The sequence below is a fragment of the Antechinus flavipes genome, chromosome 5 (assembly GCF_016432865.1).
Source record: "Antechinus flavipes isolate AdamAnt ecotype Samford, QLD, Australia chromosome 5, AdamAnt_v2, whole genome shotgun sequence".
NCBI lineage: Eukaryota > Metazoa > Chordata > Mammalia > Dasyuromorphia > Dasyuridae > Antechinus > Antechinus flavipes.
The window spans coordinates 247469063-247492710 of NC_067402.1; the positions used below are offsets into that span (position 1 = coordinate 247469063).

Here is a 23648-nt window from a genome sequence, read left to right on the forward strand (position 1 = left end):
TAGTTTGCCATTTTCTTCTCCAACTCATTTACAGATGACAACATCGAGGTAAGTAGGATAAAGTAACTTGCCCAGGATCACACAACCAAGAAGGTTTCTGAGGCCAGCTTTAAACTTGTCTTCCTGATGCCAAGCCCAATACTTTATCCATTGTCCTACAAGATTTCCATTTTTAAGTATCGGCATGATGCTATGTATGGTATAGTGTAAGTCATTCATAGTGTATGGTCTATTTCCTTCACAGTGCTGGAGTTGGAAGAACTGGAGTTTTTATTGCTCTGGACCACTTAACACAACATATAAATGACCATGACTTTGTGGATATATACGGACTTGTAGCAGAACTGAGAAGTGAGAGAATGTGCATGGTGCAGAATCTGGTAAGAGAAAAAGCTACTTACCAATAGTCCTCTGATCCCACCTAGAATTGAGATGCTGACATCACTTTAATACTTTCAAGCACACACAAAGCTTTAAAGAAGATAATTAGAACTAAATTTCTGAGATAGGTGGTACAATGGATAAATACTAGAACTATAGGCAGGAACACACAAGTTCAAATGTGACTTTAAATACTTACTAGCTAACATGTATGTTGTTTTTCAGTCATGTCCATCTGTTCATGATCCATTTTGGGGTTTTCTTGGCAAAGGTACTGGATGGCTTTGCCATGTTCTTCTTCAGCTCATTTTATAGATAAGAAACTGAGGCAAACCAGGTTAACTGACTTGCCCAGGGTCACACAGCTAGTCTGAAGAAGATGAGTAACTCGAGAAGATGAATTTTCTTGATTCCAAACCCAGTGCACTAACCAACGAGCCACCTTACTAAAGTGTTATAATTGTGACACTTAAAAGACACTTAAAAAACAACATGAACAATCCAAATCTCTCTTTGCCTCAGTTTCCCTAGCTATAAAAACCACCTCAGGAGTATTGTGAGTATCAAATTAGATTCATATGTAAAGTACCTGATGCATATTAAACATTGTGTAAATGGTGATTCCCTTCCCTTCTTTCTCATGCAAGATATAATAAGAGAGAAAGAAAGAAAAAAAAAGAAAGAGAGAGAGAAAGAAAGAAAGAAAGAAAGAAAGAAAGAGAGAGAGAGAGAAAGAAAGAAAAGAAAGAAAGAAAGAAAGAGGAAGAAAGAGAGAGAGAAAGGGAGGGAAGGAGGAAGGAAGGAAGGAAGGAAGGAAGGAAGGAAGGAAGGAAGGAAGGAAGGAAGAAGAGAAAAAATCATCAATTTTTTATTAGTCTAGGTCTCTAGCTAACTTCCGTTTAGTACTGGAATAATAAAAGCAAAAATGATTATGAAAAAAAAACACCTTTTCCATTTAGAAATGATTCTTTTACTTTATCCAGTGATGTGTAAATATGGTGAAACACATATATTGCCATCTATAAGAAGATACTTAGGTATACTATTAAAAAACACAAGATCTGCCCAATACTTTTCATTGATTCATTTATATATTTATATTTCTAAGGATGAGGACTAAACCTGTGATTTCATTAATATTGGAAACTCTAAGATAAAGTTCTCTACCAATGCAGGTGGGCTCCTTCACTGAAGTTTATTTCTTACAGAGTTTAAAAGAGAACTGAGAAAATAAAGAATTTGATTAGGTAACAGCCATTATGTGGCCAAGAACAGGTTTTGAAGATATGCCTTTTTGGCTCTGTGGACAGCTCTCTATCCACTAGTCCACGACTGTCTTTCATTACACAAATATATGTATATAGTATATATGAAATTAAATCCTTTATATGTGAAGAAAAAAAACAAGATTTATATAACTTTCCATTTATATGCATATATAAATGTAATGTCATTGAATAGTCTATGCACCATAGAAGTAGCTTTATAATTCACATAGCAACCTTTATAAGAAGAACAAGTTTATAGCATTTTCACTACCATTCTGATGCCAATTCAACTCAACAAATTTATTTTATGTTGCTGTTATGCATCAGGCATTGTCCTGGGGTTACAAAGCAAAGAAATCATGAAGACAACATTAAATCTGCCTCAGTTACTTAATCACTATAATATTTCTCAATTTCAGTTTATTTATTTATAAAATAGGAAAAATAATAGCATCTGCCTCACAGGATTGTTGTGTGACTCAATTGAGAAAATGTATGCAAAATGCTTTGCAAATCTTAAAGAGCTATATAAATATTAATTATTATTATTTATTAAAATGTTTTATAAACCCTAAGTGTTACAGAAATATTTGTTATTGTTTTTAATTGTTGTTATTGTTTTTAATTGTATAAAAATTTAGTCTTCCAATGGAGGGTATTTCTACATCAATGAAGTCAAAAGTCCACATTAAATTTACCCACACTGAGAGAATTATCTACTAGAGCTGTTATCTCATAGCAAGCTTTAACAGAAAACTGTTTTTCCCTCTCCTCTCAAAAGAAAGGTTGATGAGGCTGGTCATAACCAGTAGATATCAGATATAATTCTGAGAAAAATATAGATAAGTCCTTTTTAACAAACACACAAAACCTGCTACAATTGATTACGTATCATCCTATAAAGTGATTTTTTTGGGGGAAATAATACTTAATACTGACAAATTGCCATTGGGAATAATATACTTAGACTATCTTCAGAAGAAGTTTCAATGTTCCATTGTGGTAGTATTACATTTAATTATTGAGAGAGAATTCCTAAGTGATATCAGACACACCAATGTGTGTGTGATATGATTTTTTTAAGTTCAATTTAGTCTTTTGGATGATGCATAGGTGTTTTCACAGCTGTGGAGATTGAAAATAAAAAAAATAATGCTCTTTGAAATATTTTTGGCCTTGAAAATTTTTGCCACCTTCAGCTCCAACCTTACAGATGTTATTATCTCCTTTCTGCAACTCTGCTACCTAGCAAACTATATAAAAAGAGATTCTCTTCTTTAGCTTATCCTAATGAGGTCTTCTTAAGCTTTGCCTCCCTCTATTTGCTGTAGTCTCCCCTACCTGAAAATGACTTTGCATTTATTCTGTGCCTATTTTATGTTTCCTTCATATATCATTTTTTCCAGTAGAATATATGCTCTTTGAGGACAGACATTGTTTTATTTTTGTTTTCCTATCTGGATCCCCCTGTTATTAGCAATGTGCCTGGTACATGATGAATGAATGAACAATCAACTGAAACATGAAATTGAAAAAAAGTATGAATTAATGGCCTGTCATTTTTAGCCATCTCAACAAAACACTTGAAGTTTAATAACCTAGATAAATATTTCTCAAGTCATCAAAAATGATAAATTAGTAATAAGCATTAATTAAGCACATAATGTGTGCTAGACATTTTGCTAAGTATTAGGAGGTCCTTTGTGAAATGGTGTACAGTTGCTACAAAACAAATGCTTTTTTCATTTATGTCCTTAGTGTTCTGTATTTTTCTTCTAATTAAATCTTTAAGAAAAAATTTGGTTCACTTTGCATTTCTTTGTTGCCTAGGCACAATACATTTTTTTGCACCAGTGCATTTTGGATCTATTATCAAGTAAGGGAAGTCATCAACCCATCTGTTTTGTGAATTATTCAGCCCTTCAGAAGATGGACTCTTTGGATGCCATGGAAGGTAAACAGAGACAGGTTGTACCTAACTTATTTTCTCCCCCACCCCAGCAGGTGCATTATTTAAACAGTGAATATACTTTGACAAGTATTTAGGCAGCTAGTCAATGTAAACATGAATCCTTCTGTTCCCCTTTCACCCAAATCACAATAAGGACATTTATATATGTTATATCTTCTCACTGAAATTCTCAAAATTATGCAGGTTTTACATTAATTTCTCTCTTGTAACCTATCCTTTTGTCTTTGTAGGTGATGTTGAACTTGAATGGGAAGAAACCACCATGTAAACACTATGACAAAAGATTACAACCAGAGGATTTTTTTTAAGCCCAGGGGCCAAATGTATTCCCCTATTAACCTGAATAAAAATTCACAATCTTGAAAACAATCCTTTAAAAAAAATCAAAATTGTCATAAATTGTTACAAAAAACTGACAAATGTTTTGTAAGAGAATCTGGATAACACAGTTTCTTCATTTAAAAAAATGCACAGAATTACAAATCTGCCTTTAAAACAAATGTGAATTCTGAGACATCCCAGAGTATATTGCAGATCCACACATTGTTTTTTTTCCTAAATGGGCCAAATATAATGTGAAGTTATCATCCCCTTAACATGAATGCTTCACTGTGAATTCTCCCTGATTTTAAGTCAGTGCTGTAAATGTTGATGCAGTGGTGGCCTTTTGGCCTTCTGAGTGTTGACATTTCTTGTGGATTACTTCCAGAACTGTCATGATGATCTCTGTCTCAATGTATGTTCCTGGGTTTTGAATCTTCTATTTTATGAGTGCTGGGATATCAACTCATGATCCTGAACAGCTGAACAGTCACCCCATGACACTGCAGGAATTATTCAGCTTTTATACAACACACAGTAGCTCTTTAGGGACACTTAGGGCTATTTAAGCTTCTTTGTGATTCCCAGTTTAAAAAAAAAATAGAAGAAAACAAAGAAATGAAGAGAGAAAATGATTCATTGAACTATATAAAAAACTAAAGTATCTATCCCTCAAACTAGGCAGTTTCTGGAACCGTACCATCAAATATGTTTCATTCTATTTTAAAGTACAATGTAGAGTGCGTTTATCTAAATGTTGTATCTTAGAAATAGACTAATCTGATTATTTTGTATTTTTGGAGAATTCCTGTACCTGCTAATACTACTTAAAAAACAACAAACAAACAAAAAAGAACAATGGTAGGGTGATTCCAACTTGTAAATTAATGATGTAGATTAAACAGTCTATTGTACTACTATGGTGCCAACAGGGTCTTAAAATCAGTTTGAATAGCTTGGTTCAAATTTCATTTTCTAGTATTGATTCATGGTGTGTGTGTGGGGTGATGTTCTATGTTATACCTAGAAATGAAGAACTGGAACCCAACAGCAAACCATAAAGAGATTTAGAAAGAAAACTTCTGTCTCTATGTTCTCAGTTTATTAAGAAATAGGAAAAAATGTAATAATTAGATTTTGAACTTAAGTATAGTGTTATTAGTATGCATATATTTCACTTGAATATTTAAAGCAAATAGTATTGGCCTGTCTAAATTCCTAATGCTACTTAAAGAACTCCCACATAAATATTTGTTGGTTAACCTATTCATATAATTTCTTTATGCAAATGACAGTCCGATGAAAGAAGTTTGCTACTGTGGTAAGACCCTAAATATTTTTGAAAATGTTAATACAACTAATATTGTTTTCACATGTGCTTTAATATATATATACATATATAAATATATATAACTATTTGATGACTAATAAATATATTTTGTGATTTGGATTACTTTTTTGCAACCAGAAGTTGAAATTTTATCTTTCTTTTAGAAAATATTAGTTTTATATACTCACAAAAGCATAAGTGGTCCATCATTTCCTCTAAAGCTAAATCAATTAGTGTGATACATTAAATCAACCAACCTGGAATTTATAATACAAGAAACAATTTAATTTTATTGTTCTGTCACATCCAACTCTTTAAGGCCTTATTTGGAATTTTCTTGGCAAAGATACTAAAGTTGTTTGCCTTTTCTTCAGCTCATTTTACAGATGAGGAAACTGAGGTAAACAGAGTTAAGTGATTTCTCCAGGGTCATACAACTAGGAAGTGTCTGAGGTCAAATTTGAATTCATGAAGATGAATCTTCCTAATTCCAGCCCTGGCATCCTATCCACTGTGTCACCTAGCTTCATTTTTACCTTTACTCAAGAAAGGTAAGACAGCATGACCTACTTGGGATGAGAGGGAAGACCAGCCTTCTTGTTAGGCTGACCTAGCTAGATTAGGTGGTCTCTGATTCAATCCTTTTATTTTAAAGATGAGGAAACTGAGGCATGAAAATGTTAACAGGCAGAGTCAGGACTTTGAATCTAGACCTCTCCATTGCACCATGAAACTAGAATTCAAATTCAGATTCTGTGAAACCAATTTTTCTTGGCTATTGTCAAGCTTTTAATAAGAAAAAAAAAGAATACTTTTACTTAAAATGTCCCACTATTTCAAGGCAAAACTTGTTTTCTAAATTGAACAATGGAGAGAAGTAACATAATAGTTTCCCTTCAGTCTATGTACACAAATGCAAATATATCAACAACCACAAGCACAAAATAGCAATGCAACATGAACCAATTACAAATTTACCTTCATTCAGAGTCCAAACATTAAATGTAGACCATTCTATTTAGCTTTTCCACATAAGTCACACACGTACACATTAAAATATGTCCTAGAGTAAATGGTGATCACTTTTGTTCAGTGAGTTGTCATCATCAATACTATACTAATAAAAAGTAGGTAATGACTCACCAATGAACTCTAGCCTAGGAATTAAAGTCCTAAATACAAATACTAGTTCTGGCACTTAGTAATTAGGTGGCTTTGACTAAATCCTTTTACTTCTCTGAACATGTGTTTTCTTATCTATAAAATTTTGGTCATAATAACTGTATTACTCACTGAATTGCTGTTGTTTGTTGTCTGTCTTTCATTTTCAAAGAGTACCAATGACATCATGATATGATAGGTGATGTCTTGACTTCAGTGTGAGTAGGATTTAAATGAGGCAGAGTTGCTCTAAGTCAGCAGCCTCATCCTCTCTTCCAGAGGAGTCCAGTGGTAAAACAGTAGCAGCCTCCCTGATACTAAGTTTCAGAAATAGAAGCAAAATAAAGTCTTCCAGACTCCACTGCCAAGATGTTATTCTCTATGCCAAGCTGTCTCTCAGAAAACTACCTTGACTAAGAAATTTTTGTAGTTTTCAAAAAAGGAAGGAAAATTTTTCTGAATCCATATATTTTCATGGAGAAGAGAGAAAATAAAATAGGAAAAATCAGAATAAAAACAGACAGGATTTAACTTATGAGAGTCATAAAGATCATGGGCACTTGTGGAATGAGTGTTGTATGATCATGAGTCATGATGTACAAATATCTCTGGATAATTAAAAGTGAATATCACAGAGAGGGCAATGGGAAATTGCATGGTAAATTGATGAAACTGCAAAATATAAAACATGAGGAACTTGAACTAGACATAAGGATATCATCAAAGAAATATATAAGCATAAATAGTAAAGGGCTTTTATGGTGAGAAGAGGGATAATATTCCAAGTTCTCCTCTATTATCTTCAAAATATTTCCTGATTCAAATTGTGGGGGAACATGAATAAGAGTCACACCAGGTGGTCAGTTATCACTATAGGGAACTTCAGAATCAATGAGATCATAAATATTTTAGTGAAGGGTAAGTAAATGGTAAGGTAGATAGAGCACTAGGCTTGAAATCAGTAAGACCTGAATTTCAATCTAGCCTCTAACACTTATTAGGTGTATGACCTTACTAGTTGCATGAGAATCTAGCTCATAGGTTTGTTGTGAAAATCAAATGAAATCATAATTGTAAAGTACTTAGCACAGTGCCTGACACTTAATAAGAGATGCATATATTTTAATTGTTGTTGAAACGAGGAGGAGGAGAAGTTTTGAGTTGAAACTCGAAACAAGAGAAACAGGAAGAACTGGAAGCAAGACAATGAATTTGAAAATCAATTAAAATGCATAGTAGAGGAGGAAATAGAGGAAAAAGAAAACTACAGCATTGAAGTTTAATTTTGCATAGGAGGGGAATTTCATTTTAATTGATGTCTGTATATAACTTTGTGCTTTATGTCTTTTTTTCCTTCAGAAAAAGGAAAACAAATTCAATAAGCACTTAGTAAATGTCTATAATTGTTATGACACAGTTTCTCAGTTCCCATAATTGTCCTGACCGAGTCCTTCCGTTTCCCTGCTTCTAAAAGCTCAGTCCTGCAAAACCTCCCTTCCCTCTTTATCAGAATATTTGATAAGGATAAAAGATCTTATATTTTAGAATATCTTCCCATCCCAAGCTATGGGAATGTCAGATACCATCTTATCAAGATGCCTCTTCCCATGTCCGGGGAGCCTCCCCCTGTCTCCAGAGGCTCACCCCACCCTGTCAGAGTCCCAGCACCCTGACTCCGCCCCCAACTCAGTCTACTCCCAGATTCTGAGCCACATGTGTATATAGGTCATTGAGAACTCTCATTGTTTGCTGGATTCTTGGAGATGATAGTCTCATTTAGCCTTGGGTCCAAACTATGGATCCATTTGGTCCCAGGAAATCTCTCCCTATAAATAAAGTATTAAATACTCTCTAATCTCTATCCTGCCTCAGTTTCTACGGAATTACATAATATGTTAAACATCTTGCCAGATGTTGAAGTTAGAAAGATTAAAAAAAAAAGGAAATTATCCATCCCTTCAAGGATCTTTCATTCTTGATTTTGATTAAATTGTTATGCTAAACTAAACCGCTCATATTTCATAAATGTCCATCTTTCCTTAAAAATCACAAAAGGCAAAACATAATGTTTCATTCAAAATAAATTATTTGAGGCCCTAGCACAAATATATGAATTTTGAGGAAACTACAGTTCCCCTTGTTCCTTTTTGTGTATTTTTATTTCATTAACTAAAATGCTATCACTGCTAAATGGACAATTTTTTTTCAGATTTTCTTATACATAAAGCAAGGACAGTAGGTTAGGGTCACTGAATAAAGAAGCTGTTGAGTCCAAGAAAAATCTGGAATCCAAGATGGACATTTTCTACTCAGTGACAGAAAGTAGAAATTGGCCTTACTTGTTAAGCAGATGAGCAAAAGAACAAAGAGAATGTTGGAACTGAAATAAGAAAACTAGGAAATGAGGTAAGGAATGAAAGAATAAAAGAGGATATTTTAATTTGTGTTAATAAATATTTAAAAGGTAATGGTATCATGATATATATACATATGTATATGTAACAAGAATGGGTGAAGTGCATTAAACAAAGCTAAATCTAGAAGTCCAAAGAGAGGGCAAAAGATTAGCGGTCGAGGGATTTGGAAGAATTCTAGGTACTATATAAAAATAACTAATCAGATATTTATGAACAAACTGATCTCATTAGTCATTAAATTTGATAGTGCTAACCTAGTAAATAACAATTAGCTTACAAAGTAGAGGATTGTTTTTCCCTTGGCCTTAGAAAAACCTGTGCATTATGGAAGATAAAACCATTATATCATTTATTGCCTAGGGCAAGGTTTTTGGCAATGCCTTTTCCTTTCATTTTTTTTATTATTTATTATTTATCTATTTTTAACATCAAAAAATTTTGAATTCCAAATTCTCTTTTTTCCTTCAGTCCCTTCCCCCCCATCCCCCCCTGTCTCTTGCTACTGGGAAAGCAAGCAATAAGATACCATCATACATGTGATATGCAAAACCCATTTTCATATTAGCTATCTTGCAAAAAAAAAAAAAAACCTAGAAAAATAAAGTGAAAAAATACACTGCAGTTTGTACTCAGTTCATCAGTTCTCTCTCTGGAAATGGATAGCAATTTTCAACATGAATCTTTCTAAATTGTCTTGAATCACTATATTGATTAAAGTAGCTAAGTCAATTGTATTCCTCTTAGAAAATTCTATTTGACAGCATTTTGCTTATATACCTCAAACTATTGGCCAGAGAATGGGATGAAAGTATTTGCTGATTATAATTGATGTCCTATCAGTCCCACTTTCCATTTTCTTTTCACTGGGCCCACAAATGGAAGGAAAGGCAGTCACATTTCTGATACTGTTTCTACTATCATATTAGCAGCTAAAAGATTAATTAATCAATATTCTTGAAGGCAGGGACTATATTTCATTTCTTTCTTTTACCTAGGTCTAGGACAATATAAAAGAAGGTACTTCTTCATTATTTGTTAATTAAATGATAGTGGACACTCAAAAAACATCCAATGATGGAGCATAGGCTTAAATTTAGAAGAAACCTTCAAGGTTATCTAGTCCAACTCCCTCATTTTATTACTACTACTACTACCACCATTGCGACCACCATCACTACTACAACTACCATCATCACCACTACTATACCACTCCTCTTCCTCTTCCTACCATTTTCTTCTACTACTACTGTTACAATTACCACCACCATTACTACCACCACCACAACTACTAATACCACCACCACTACTACTACTATCACCCCTTCACTACTATTACCACTACTACTACAACTACCACCATCACTACCACCACCATCATCACCACTACTACTATTACTACTACCACCCCCACCACTACTATTACAACTACCACCATCACCAATACTGTAAGTAGTAATTAGTACTACTACTACCACTACTACTACTCCCACCCTCATGACTCCTACCACCCCCACCACTACTACCACTATCACCACCACCACCACTACTACTACCACAATTACTATTACTACCACTCCCACCAGAACTACAAGCCCTACTACTACTACTACTACTACTACCACCACTAATACTACTGATTATACTGATACTGATATACTAATACTACCACTACCATTACCACTAATACTACTACTACCACTACCACTATTACTACTACTACTACCATTACTACAATTACTACCACCCCAACACTACTATTACTACTACCACTACTCCTACTACCACTACCACTACTACTGCTACTATGACCACCCCCAACACTACTATTACTACTACCACTACCACTGCTACTACTACTACTACTACTATGACCCTCATGACGACTACCCCCACCACTACTACTACTACCACTAATACTACAACCACCATCACCACTACTATAAATAGTAGTACTACTACTACCATTACTATTACTACTACCACCCCCACTACTACTACTACTATCACTATCACTATTACTACCACTCTACTACTAACACTACCAGTACTACTATTATCACATCCCCACTACTACTACCACTACTACTATTACCACCCCCAACACTACTACTACTACTACCAGCACTACTACAACTACCACACCCACAACTACTATCATCCCCACCACTACTACTACCACCACCACTACTACTATTACTATTACTACTACTACTACCACTACCACTACCACCACTATTATTATTATTACTACCTACTCCCAACAACTCTGGAAGGAAGGTGCTATTATTATCTTCATTTTACAGATAAGAAAACTGAGGCAAACAGAAGTTAAGCTACTAGCCCAGTGTTACATAGCTTGTACATGCCTGAGAAAATATTTTATTTCTGTTCTTCCTGACTGCAAATCCAGCATTCTATCTACTCACCACTTAGCTGTCCCAGAGAAAAAAAATAAGGCCTAGAATATTTAAATGACTTGCTCAAGTTTACTAAGGTAATAGGTGGCAGAATTGAGATCACAATGACATCCTGGGTAGTAAATTTGCTGTGATTTCCATATTATAAATGATTCCAAATCAAAGTTTTATTTTACTAATCAATACTTAAGTTCTTCATTGCAATGATACTCTTCCATTTAGTAATATCTACATTTTTACCTCTGGGATCAAAGACAGAATCCTCTGATTTTTAAAGCCTTTTTGAAGCTCCCTTTTGTCTCTTTCCAGTCTACTTACATATTATTCACTCCTGTATACTCGGTGGTTCCTATATGACTTCCTTGCTCTTCCTCCGACAAGATCATCCATTGCCCAACACCAAGCATTTGCCCTAACTCTTTAGATTACCTAGAAGTCTCATTCTCTTTACCTTTGCCTTTTGGCTCCCTGACTTTCTTCAAGGATCAGCTAAAATTCTACAAAATGCCTTTAGTGGGTCTCCTAAATTAATGTCTTCCCTCTGTCAATCATCTTCTGTTTATCCTTTCTATAACTTTTTTGCACATAGTTTGCATGTTTTATCCCCCATTAGACTGAATTACTTGAGAGCAGGGACTGATTTTTGTCATTCTTTGTCTCTATAGCACAGCTACTTAGTGCATGTCAGATGTTTAATAAATGCCAGTTGACTTATCTTGATTTGACTTTGTTCATTAGAAATTAAATAGTTGGCATTGTCCTATTTGAAGAAACATTTCCTGACCACTGACAAGTACTGAGATGCCATTTCTGACAAGGAACAGATAGACACTTGTGAAGATAGAACAAAGAGAAATACAGAAAATTAGCAAATTGCTATTCAGGAAAGCAAAAACCTTATTTGTCTAAAAGTCTTAATTTTTAAAAACATGACTAATGAGCAAGAAATAAACTAAAAGACTTAAAAGTAGCTGGAGTCTTCAGAAAGTTCATGTGCTAAAAAGCTCATATAGAAATTACTTGAATGGGTCCTTGGGCATGATTCAGTGCCTGTTTACTCTCATTTTAGACACAATCCAAACAAATTTTGTCATCAAATTACCCAGCCTACAGCAGAATAGAAATAGTAATTTCTATTCCTAATTTTGGTTAGAAGGTAAGATAAAGGGGAAAAGTAAAGTTTCTAGAGTCAAGATTTTCTGTAGGCCAGTTTTCATTAATTCTAAATTGTAGCTTTGTGTTTTTATTTCCAATTATTTCTTTTATTGACCCATCTATTTACTGACCCATCAGGAGAGAGGACCTGAACTTATAATTTCATGATGGACCAGATTCCCAGATTGTGGAAATGCCTCCACTGATGCTAATCAGAACAAAATAAATAAAAATTAATTGAATATAGATAATATTAATATGTAGCTTTCTAGATCAATATTCACATAGCAGTTTCAAGCTTGGACCACTAATATATACATAATTATTCTACCATATTGACTTAGAAAACTATATTTTAACACCATTTTCAATTGTATTTTTATTTATTGAATACTTCCAAAGTATATTTTAATTTGGTTATGATTCATTTGGGAGGGTTGTAACTCACTCTCCATCTGTGCTTGACAGAACTGGTCCAGATTACTGAGAGGTTGAAATAACTTGACCAAATCCACAAATCTGTATTAGAAGCAAGACTTGAATCTATAATCTATGACATACAGTTTCTTTAACAATCTATGTATTTGATAGTCTGTTCTGAGTGTGAAGAATATGGTGGACCTGGGTTCAAACTTTCCTCTGAGACTCATTATCATTACCTTAGATCATGTATTGAATGGGTCTTGGGAAATAGGTTGGCGTAAAAAGGCCAAGATCTTTTACTGCATCTAGGGTCATCATTAGTTGTCTTGACCTATGTTTTGTCTCTGGACTCTGATGACTCTGGAGGAAAGAGTAAGGCTGATGACTGCACAACTATACTTTATTAAATCAAACTCATTTGCAAGTCAAGACATAACCCTCCTGATACCATTGGTTCTCTTCCAAAAACAAAGGAAGAACACGGGTAAGTTACCAACTTCCCTGATACTCAGTTTCTTCAGCTATAAAATGAAAAGTTTGGACTAGATGAATTGAAGATTCCCACATGCTATTATTGCTATCAACCCCATGAATTCTTGGGTTAAAGGGTCTGGATCCAAACACTACACAATTCCACAGCATCAGAAAGCATGACTATATTTTAGCAGGGGACAATAGTAAATATTATAAGGTGCTATTAGAAACACTGTTGGAACCAAGGAGCCAAATTTTAGAGAATAGGGTAGGGACAGCTGATTCTGGAAAACTCAAACTTTTTATTTAGTTATTTTTTTGGTAAATTGTTGCTAAGATACAAATATTTCTCACAGTGGTAGAAGGAATACCAGGGAGATTTCACATCAAGGAGGAAGAGATATTTTTTATAAGGCTCATCAAGGACCTGGTACATTTTGTACTCTGGGTAGGTGCCATGTACTTCATAGATCATGGTGTGCCTCTCATAAATCTCTTCCTTCATAGGTGAGTTTTTTGAGATTCCATACTTGAATTTCAGTGGAAAAAATAAGACTGGGGAAATACCATAGATTTAGATGAATTCTGTTAATGGATTTTTATTTCTTGATTGTTCCTTGCTAAGTAAAATTTATTCTATTTTCTATTGGTTATTGACCTTTAAAGTCTACAATGAAGAGCTTACTTTCAATAATGGATATTTTAGCCTTTTTCTGTTTAGTTCCATCAGAGTTTAATTGGTTGGGAATGTATCTGGATATATCAGAAGATGTACCTAAAGATTCTATAAGTAGGCTTCTTTGACAGTCATTTTGGTTGGACAAAGTGTGGACTGTTTGAAATAAAACATAATTTACAAATATAATGAGATGACCCTTCCTTTCACAATCTGAAAAATTACACCAGATGAAAGATAAAGGATTCTTTCTACCATCTACCTAATTTCCGTTGGACTATTAAGGTGAGGAAATTAATGACCATAGGTTAAGTCAAATATTTGTCTGACCATTTTTTCTTCATTTGTACAGTAACAATAGCAATACGTGTAATACTGATAAGGTTGTTTCAGGGCTCCCTAGTGCTCAGCTAAGTTCATTGTACCTATTGATTGAGTGACATTATGTATATAATGTTTGCAAAACTTAAGGTGTTACAAAAATATTAGTGGGTATTAAATATCACCTTATCATTTCTTGCTATTGAAAGTGTCAGTTCAGCCAAAACTTTAGAAGTCTGATAATGTGCATATCTAGTTTTATAAACTACTAATGGTGTTTTGAAGATGAAAGGCAGCTTGTTGTAATTGACAGAACACTGGGCTTAGAGCCATAAGGACTTAGGTTCAAATCTCCCCATAGTAACATATTACTTATTAGTTGGATGTTATCTTAATATGGAATGGAATCCCTAGATAAGGAAACTTTTCTTTTAAAAACAGATCACCTTTTCTTGGCACTTAGAGTATCATCTAATGCACTATGTTTGTGACTTGCCCAGGATCATATACCTAGTATTGACAGAACAGAATGAAAACCAAAATATTGCTGGATCTTAGATTAGATATTTATCTATTACATAAACTCTGCCTTAAATTATAATTATATTTCCTTTCAATGTGTATTTAATTTTTGTTACAAATTTTGATAGGATATGGGCATCTGGGCTTTGCTAGAGTAGAATCAAAGTCATTTTCTATGTTCATTCTTTATCAGTTTAGAATAGATAGAATAGAAAAGATGGAATATATTGAAATGAATCCTCCTTGGAAGGACTGGTCCAGTCAGAGTCCAATATAATGTAATTAACTCCTGAAATATATTTTTAAAGGTCCAGAAAAGTCTTTTCTTATCCAGAGATATTTTATCCTTATGTCATGGATATCTTTGACAATCTAGTAATACTCATGAACTCCTTTTCAAAATAATGATTTTATGTGCATAAAATAAAATATGCAAGATTATAAAGAAAACCAATTTTATTGACAGTAATCAAAATATCAAGAAAAAAAGATCATGAACTCCTGCTTAAGAACTCCTTTTCTAATGCTTTATTTTGATACTCTGGTGATTCTGCAATGTCAATAGAGTACAAGCACTGGCTACCAGATAAGAGAAGTTCTGAATGTAATCCCAGAAGCAGATTATTCTTGACCTCAGAGGGCCAAGCCAGCTACGTGTGGATAGGTTGACCATTACACTATTATTCTTTGGTCATGGTGATTCATGAAATAGAAAAAAATACAAAATGTTCTTCAGTCCTATAAGGTCACTCTTCTCTTTATATAATGATCACATGATGAAAGAAACAGGAGCAGGTCTGGCAGTAAAGTTTCCAAAGTTTTTAAATCATCTATAAACATCAATTCACATGTTGGCTCTTTAATTCTGAGGTCTCTGTCCCATGACCCACGAGTCTAAAATATAATGCTTGAAGAAATGAATTCCATCAGTAATGAAATTCTTATAAATGAAACCAGGACTCATAAAGAAATTGAAAACAGATGGATCATGTCGATGTTTTCCTTGAAGACGCGAATAAAGGACCTGGTGTAGAGGATTTTATTTTATATGTAGATAGAGATACAGATAGATATATGTATGTATATATGTCTGCACATGTATATATATATATATATATATATATATATATATATAATTTCATATATAACATATTTTATATAATGAAATCTTCACCAAGTCCTTTATATATATCATATAATATTTTATATGTTATATTATGTTATGTTAAGTTATATTAAAACAGTGAGAAACAGAATTTCATGGAGAACCCAGTCATCTTGCTTTGCATTTTTCTTGCTAAGCATAGGTGAAAAGATCACCTAATTTTTAAGTTCTCAATTCTACTCAAGATTACCTGGTTTTTCATTAATTTCCATCTTCATTACACCATTTCCTTCAATAGCCCATAGAAGGAAAGTGAGCATTTACTAAAAATCTAGAGATATCATTATCTGTCTCAGGTATTTCTCTTAGAGAAATAAAAGGATTTATCTATTCTTCTCTTATTTATTCAAAATGGACCTCATGAAAGCTAAAGATTCAATTGATTTTCTGTCCTATTTCTACATTTTTAGTCATATTTGTGAAGGTAACAGATTTCAAATCAGAAGGACTCTTAGGTCAATTAATCCAACTTATTCATTTTATAATGAAATTAAAGTCCAGAGAGAGGAAATAAATGTTCTTCACAAGATTACACAGCAGAATTTAAACCCAAATTTTCTTAACTTCTCCACCAGTCCTCTATCCATTCTGCTATTTCTGCCTCCCATGGTAAGCTCTGGATATATATATATATATAAATAATGTGTGTGTATATATATATATATATATATATATATATATATAAAACCTCTCAGGGCAGCTAGGTGGCACAGTAGACAGAGTACCAGTCCTGAAGTCAGGAAGACCTAAGTTCATATCTGACCTCAGACACTTAACACTTTGTAGCTGTATGACCCTGGGCAAGTCACTTAACCCCAATTGCCTCACCTTCCCGCCCCACCCCCCCCCCAAAAAAAAATACAACTCTTAGTATCTGAGAAAATGATTTCTTGTTCCGAGGCTTACTACCTAACATTGTTAAGCAAGTCATTTAGCCTCCCATGACTTCAGCTGAACTAATTGACTTCAATTGTTCTTTAGAGATATGATCCTGTATCTCCAAAAGGTAAAAGGCAAGTAGGCAAGAAAAAAGTATCAATTTATTTCCAGAGGGATTCTGGGAGATTTGACAGTTATCATATGGGTCAGAGACTGCAAGTTGTGAAATTAGACAGGGAAGAGACACTTGTCTGGGCATACAGATTCAGAATAATCCATTTGCTACATACAGCCTCTCTCACAGTATTTTAATAGAAACTACAGTTTTGAAGTTGAGCTCATGGAGGAAGAAAGACTATATTTCAAACACTTGCTATGGTAACACAAATAAGGACTGGATCTGCTGATTCATTTGGAATAGGGGACTCTCAGATGGGGAAACCCTTTCTATAATGTAGGTTGGCAATTTCTTTCCAAATTAGAGTGTTAGAATACCCAGCACACTCAGTAGTTAAATGACTTGCCCAGAGTCATGCAGCCAGTTATGTGTGAAAGGCAAAATTTGAAACCAGGTCTTTCTAGCACCATGGCCAGTTCTTTGTCCTCTACCAAACTGACTCTCATGAAAAGAAGAGCTGAGAATTCCACAGTACTTGATGTTTTTATGGATCAAGTATCCTTTTGAAAGTCTGGTGAAGTTTACATTCTCAGAATAAAGTCTTTAAGTGTATAAAATGAAAATCTATAAGATTATAAAGAAAGATAATTTTATTAAGTCACACTTCTCTGACCTAAGTGCATTGATGCCAAATGAAGTCAGCAGAGCCAAGAAAAAAATATACAAAATGGCAACAATGATGTAGATGAAAAAAGCACTATTACAAAATAATAGAAATTACAAAGAATAAGCATAGTCCCATAGAATACACCTCCCACTTTTTCTTGTAGAATTGAGAGATCCTTGGAGATGAAACACTGTCTCTATTTTCAGATTTTTTCAATATATCAGTTTTGCTGATTTTAAAAATCTTCCTCTTTTAAAAAAGTAGTATATTTTATTTTCCTTCTAATTACATATTAAAAAGATTTTTAAAAAACATTTTATAAAAAGGTTTTGGGTTCCAAATTCTATTCTTACTTTCCTTCCATTCCAACTCTCTAAGAGAATAAGCAATCAGCTTTAGATTTTACATGTGTAATCATGTAAAACATTACGATATTATTTTGTTCAAGACTCAAAAGAAAAAGAATGGAAAAAAAAGAAAGTGAAAAGTAGCATGCTTCAGTCTATATTCAAACAATACAAATTCTTTCTCTAGAGTTAGATAGTATTAATTCTTTGGGATTTTCTTGAATCATTGTATAGCTAAGAACAGATAAGTTACTCAGTTTTTCATTATATAACATTGTTGTTAATATGTGCAATGTTCTCCAAGTTCTGTTCATTTTACTTTCTATCTATTTATGCAAATCTATCCAAATTTTTCTGAAATCATCCTGCTTGTAATTTCCTATAGTACAATAACATTCCATTACAATTATAATGCCATGCTTATTATCCTCAATTGATGGACATCCCTTCAATTTCCAATTCTTAGACACTGCAAAAAGAGCTGCAATAAATATTTTTGTATGAATATTTACTTTATTTTTTAAAAATGTTACATAAAATAACCTTTTGGAAGGAGGAGTAAAGAGGAAAACAAGGGAAAATTTTACAGTGTAAAAATAAAAGATGTAAGTAAAATGAGTTTTTATTTAAAAAAAGAAAAATATCAAAATATGCTAAAAACAACTTTTCAGATTCTCAGTTTGAAAAGTTCTGCTAACTTCATTTGGTCTGTTATGACTTCATATGTATGCATTTACCTTTTTATCGATTTTATTTCAAAGAAGCATTTCTGAAAAATCCATTCTTTTATTGCATGCACATTCACTCAATGGGTTTAATACTGAACATTTTTAAAGACTTTATATGGCATGCATTTTAATTTTTCTTTAATTGGCAGATCTTCAATCAATATGATTAGGCACTTGGTCTTTGGATGTGAAGATGTGAAATGCCCTGGATACAAAGATACAAATTTTAAATTAGTATCTGTCATGGATTTCACATTCTACCAGGGAAAATTACATGTATACATAGAATTAAACACTCAAAAATGTTGATTAAAAGCTATGTAATGGGGAGAAGGGGGATGCAAAGAGTTAACTACACATGGCAGGGAGAGAAGTCCAGTGGCTTATCTTGATGTAAAAATCAGGAGAATTGTCTGCTGTTCTGCCCTTTTTGTCTTTTGAATGCTCCATAGACTAGGTTGAATTACTCCTAGGAAATTTTGTGATTAATTTTGCTAATTTTGCTTCAGTTCTGCAAGATGCAAAAAGTGTGTGAGGGACTTGCTAAGGTGCCAATAATAGAACTTCTAGAGTCTCTCTCCTACGTTTCTCAAACAGAATTATTATTTAAGCATTTTCTATTTAAACTCATGTGGCATTTAAAAATATTTATTCCATTGAGAAGATTGAGGTGTTTTTTCCAAAGTCAGAGAAATTTGAATTTTGATGGTCCTAGCTCATTTTTCTTAGTTGACACTAAAAACTCTACTCCAGTAGTTATACAAAATTAATTTTAAAAAAATACTAAGGGCTTGGGAATAAAAAATACAGGTCTAAAATATTAGAAGGGATTGTCAGGGGCAGAGCCAAGATGGCAGAGAAGGCACACACGACTTTCTAAGCTCCTCTCATTCCCCTCATAACCAACTATTTAATTCAGCCTCAAAAATAGCCCTTCACTGCTTAAATTCATGAAGATTAAAAGCACTACAATTTATCAGCCAAAATCAATCTGGAAGGTCGCCAGGAAAAGTTTGTCCTGAGGGCCAGGAACAGACTAGCACAGGCAGTGAGAAACTAGCATCCTGAGCAGATCAGGGGAGGGGGTGATCTCTGTGGCTAGAGAAATTATAGAGACGATTCTGCTATAGGCTAACTGCTCTGCCTTGACTACAAAGTAATAAACTGGCAGAGAAATTAAAGCCTAAAACAGAGGGTACTCTTAAAAAACACCAGAACCTAACGAGATCTGGCTGTAACCACTCAAACCCAGAAGTGACTCAGGCAGACTTTAACGCAGCCCTGCAGCCACATCTTGCAGTTCGGGGCTTTTGCAGGGGCAGTTACAAATCTGCATGGCAGGGGGGCACAGCCTGGGCAGCCTCTAATTTGCACAGTGGGGGGCTTGGCCTGGGGCAATAGAACTTCTCCAGCAGACTATGCTTCCCTGGCAGACACTTCCAGTCCCTGCAAAGCCATTCACTGCTCAACTGCTAATATCCACAGCCCCAGGGCAGGCTTTGGCTTGGGGTAGTGAAACTCTCACTGCTCAGCGTCTAGCCCCAGGGCAGTCATTATCTCACTCAGCAGGTTCTTTGCAGGGCACTTTCCCAGTTCGGCCCTGCAGGCTGAGATACTTCTGGGTGGGGAAATCTTTCCCAGAGCACTCCAGTACCTCACTGCTTTTTGTAGCAGGCTGGCAGGACAGCTACCTGTCCATACACCTTTCACTGATTTGCAGAGGAAGCTGGTAACCTTCTGGCCCTGAAGGCAGACCCTACAGGCTTTAACAAAATGAGTAAAAAAATCAAAAGGGCGATTAATAGTTTCTATACAGAAAGAGAACAGCTTTTCAACTTTGAAGAAACTAATAGCAGACAGTCTCCAGACAATTGTTGGTCCCCAATACAAAAGGCTCTCCTAGAAGAGACTATTAAAAACCTTAAAAGAGAACTAGAAGAAAAATGGGGAAAGGAAAGAGAAGCTATGCAAGAGAGTACAGAAAAGTCATATAACTCACTAAAAGAAAAATTTGATAAAGTGGAAAAAGAAAACAACTTCCTGAAATGTGAATTGGAAAAGGTAAAAAACTCCCAAGAAGTGCAGGGAAACAGAATTTGTGAATTGGAAAAAGAAAATAACTCACTAAAAAAAAAATAGTGAAATGGAAAAAAATTCCATAGAGCAAAACAACTCAATTGGACATATACAAAAAGAAGTGAAAAAAAAGCTAATGAAGAAAATAACTCACTAAAAATCAGAACTGAACAAATAGAAATGACTGATTCATTGAGACATCAAGAATCAGTCAAGCAAAACCAAAACAATGAAAGAATGGAAAAAAATGTCAAATATTTACTTGGAAAAACAACAGACCTGGAAAATAGATCTAGGAGAGATAACCTGAGGATCATTGGACTACCCGAAAATTATGATGAAAAAAAAAAGCCTAGATACTATTTTACAGGAAATCATCAAAGAGAACTGCCCAAAAGTAATAGAACCAGAAGGTAAAATAGGCATTGAAAGAATTCATCGAACACCTTCTGAAAAAGACCCTAAAATAAAGACTCCAAGGAATATTGTGTCCAAACTTCAGAATTTTCAGACTAAAGAAAAAATTTTACAAGCAGCCAGGAAAAAACAGTTCAAATACCGAGGTGCCACAATAAGGGTCACACAAGATCTGGCTGCCTCAACATTAAAGGATCGAAGGGCCTGGAATCAGATATTCTGAAAGGCAAAAGAGCTTGGAATGCAGCCAAGAATAAACTACCCAGCTAAGCTGAGTATTTTTTCCATGGAAGAAGATGGACATTTAATGAAACAGAGGAATTCCATTTGTTTCTAAGGAAAAAACCAGACTTAAACAAAAAATTTGATCTCTAACAACAGGACTCAAGAGAAGTAGAAAAAGGTAAAAGGAACTCTTGAGAACTGTATTTCTGTTGTGGATATACATAAAAAACCATATGTATAATTTGATTTTACTGATATAACAAAAAAAGGGAAGTAGAAATGGAAAGGGGATAGTGTCAGAAAAAGGGAAAAGGGGAGATAAAAAGAGGGAAACTACTTGTGAGAATGAGGCAAAGGAAACCTATCATATCTGAGGGAACTTAGAGAGGGGGAGGAACACTGTGTGAATCCTACTCTCATCAGAGTTGGCTCAAAGAGGGAATAATTTACATATTTGTTTGACAGAAAATCTTCTCTCACCTCATTAAAAAAGTGGGAGAGGAAAAGGGAAAAGGAAAAAAAGTAATAAGGGAAGGGTACAAGAAAGGGGAAGGGATTCAAAGGGAGGAGGAAGGGATACTAAAGAGGGAGAGCTGCGTGACGCAAGTGGGACCAATAAGTTTAATACTAGGGAAGAAGAAAAGGAGGGCAAGAAAAAGAAAAGCATAATCTGGGGATATTAGGATGGCAGGAAATTCAGAATTAGTAATTTTAACAGTAAATGTGAATGGGATGAACTCTCCCATAAAGAGGAGGCAGATAGCAGACTGGATCAAAAGTCAGAACCCTACAATCTGTTGTTTACAGGAAACACATTTAAAACAGGGAGATACATACAGAGTAAAGATAAAAGGCTGAAGCAGAATCTATTATGCTTCAGGTGAAGTAAAAAAAGCAGGGGTAGCCATCCTTATCTCAGAGCAAGCAAAAGCAAAAATTGATCTAATTAAAAGAGATAAGAAAGGAAACTATATCTTGCTAAAGGGTACTATAGACAATGAAGCAATATCAGTATTAAACATATATGCACCAAGTGGTGTAGCATCTAACTTCCTAAAGGAGAAGTTAAGAGAGTTGTGAAAAGAAATAGACAGCAAAACTGTAATAGTGGGAGATCTCAATCTTGCACTCTCAGATTTAGATAAATCAAATCACAAGACAAATAAGAAAGAAATTAAAGAGGTAAATAGAATATTAGAAAAATTAGGTATGATAGATCTCTGGAGAAAACTGAATGATGATAGAAAGGAGTATAGTTTCTTCTCAGCAGTTCAATGGAACCTACACAAAAATAGACCATATATTAGGACATAAAGACCTCAAAATTAAATGCAGGAAAGCAGAAATAGTAATTGCTTTCTTTTCAGATCACAATGCAATAAAAACTACATTCAACAAAAAGTTAGGTGTAAATAGACCAAAAAGTAATTGGATACTAAATAATCTCATCTCTTTTTTTAATATTTTATTTTATTTTATAATAACTTTATATTGACAGAATCCATGCCCGGGTATTTTTTTATTACAACATTATCCCTTGCATTCGCTTCTGTTCCGATTTTTCCCCTCCTTCTCTCCACTCCCTCCCCTAGATGGCAAGCAGTCCTATATATGTTAAATATGTTGCAGTATATCCTAGAAACAATATATGTGTGCAGAACCGAGCAGTTCTCTTGTTGCACAGGGAGAATTGGATTCAGAAGGTAAAAAACAACTCGGAAAGAAAAACAAAAATGCAAATAGTTCACATTTGTTTCCCAGTGTTCTTTCTTTGGATGTAGCTGCTTCTGTTCATCATTTATCAATTGAAATTGTGTCTTTGTCAAAGAAATCCACTTCCATCAGAATACATCCTCATACAATATCGATGTCAAAGTGTAAAGTGATCTCCTGGTTCTGCTCATTTCACTTAGCATCAGTTCATGTAAGTCTCTCCAAGCCTCTCTGTATTCATCCTGCTGGTCATTTCTTACAGAACAATAATATTGCATAACATTCATATACCACAATTTATCCAGCCATTCTCCAATTGATGGGCATCCATTCAATTTCCAGTTTCTAGCCACTACAAACAGGACTGCCACAAACATTTTAGCACATACAGGTCCCTTTCCCTTCTTTAGTAGTTCTTTGGGATATAAGCCCAATAGAAACACTGCTGGATCAAAGGGTATGCACATAAATAATC

At 34.3% G+C, this 23648-nt stretch overlaps 1 protein-coding gene across 1 annotated transcript in view; it reads left to right on the forward strand.

Moving 5' to 3' along the window:
* PTPRQ (protein tyrosine phosphatase receptor type Q) overlaps positions 1–5406 on the forward strand; it is a 285135-nt gene extending 279729 nt beyond the window's left edge. The window contains exons 51-53 of the mRNA XM_051962483.1: positions 245–380; positions 3480–3603; positions 3852–5406. Of these exons, the coding sequence (XP_051818443.1) occupies positions 245–380; positions 3480–3603; positions 3852–3889 (298 nt within the window). The 3' untranslated portion in view covers positions 3890–5406. The remainder of the gene's footprint in view (positions 1–244; positions 381–3479; positions 3604–3851) is intronic.
* The last annotated feature ends 18242 nt before the right edge of the window (positions 5407–23648 follow it).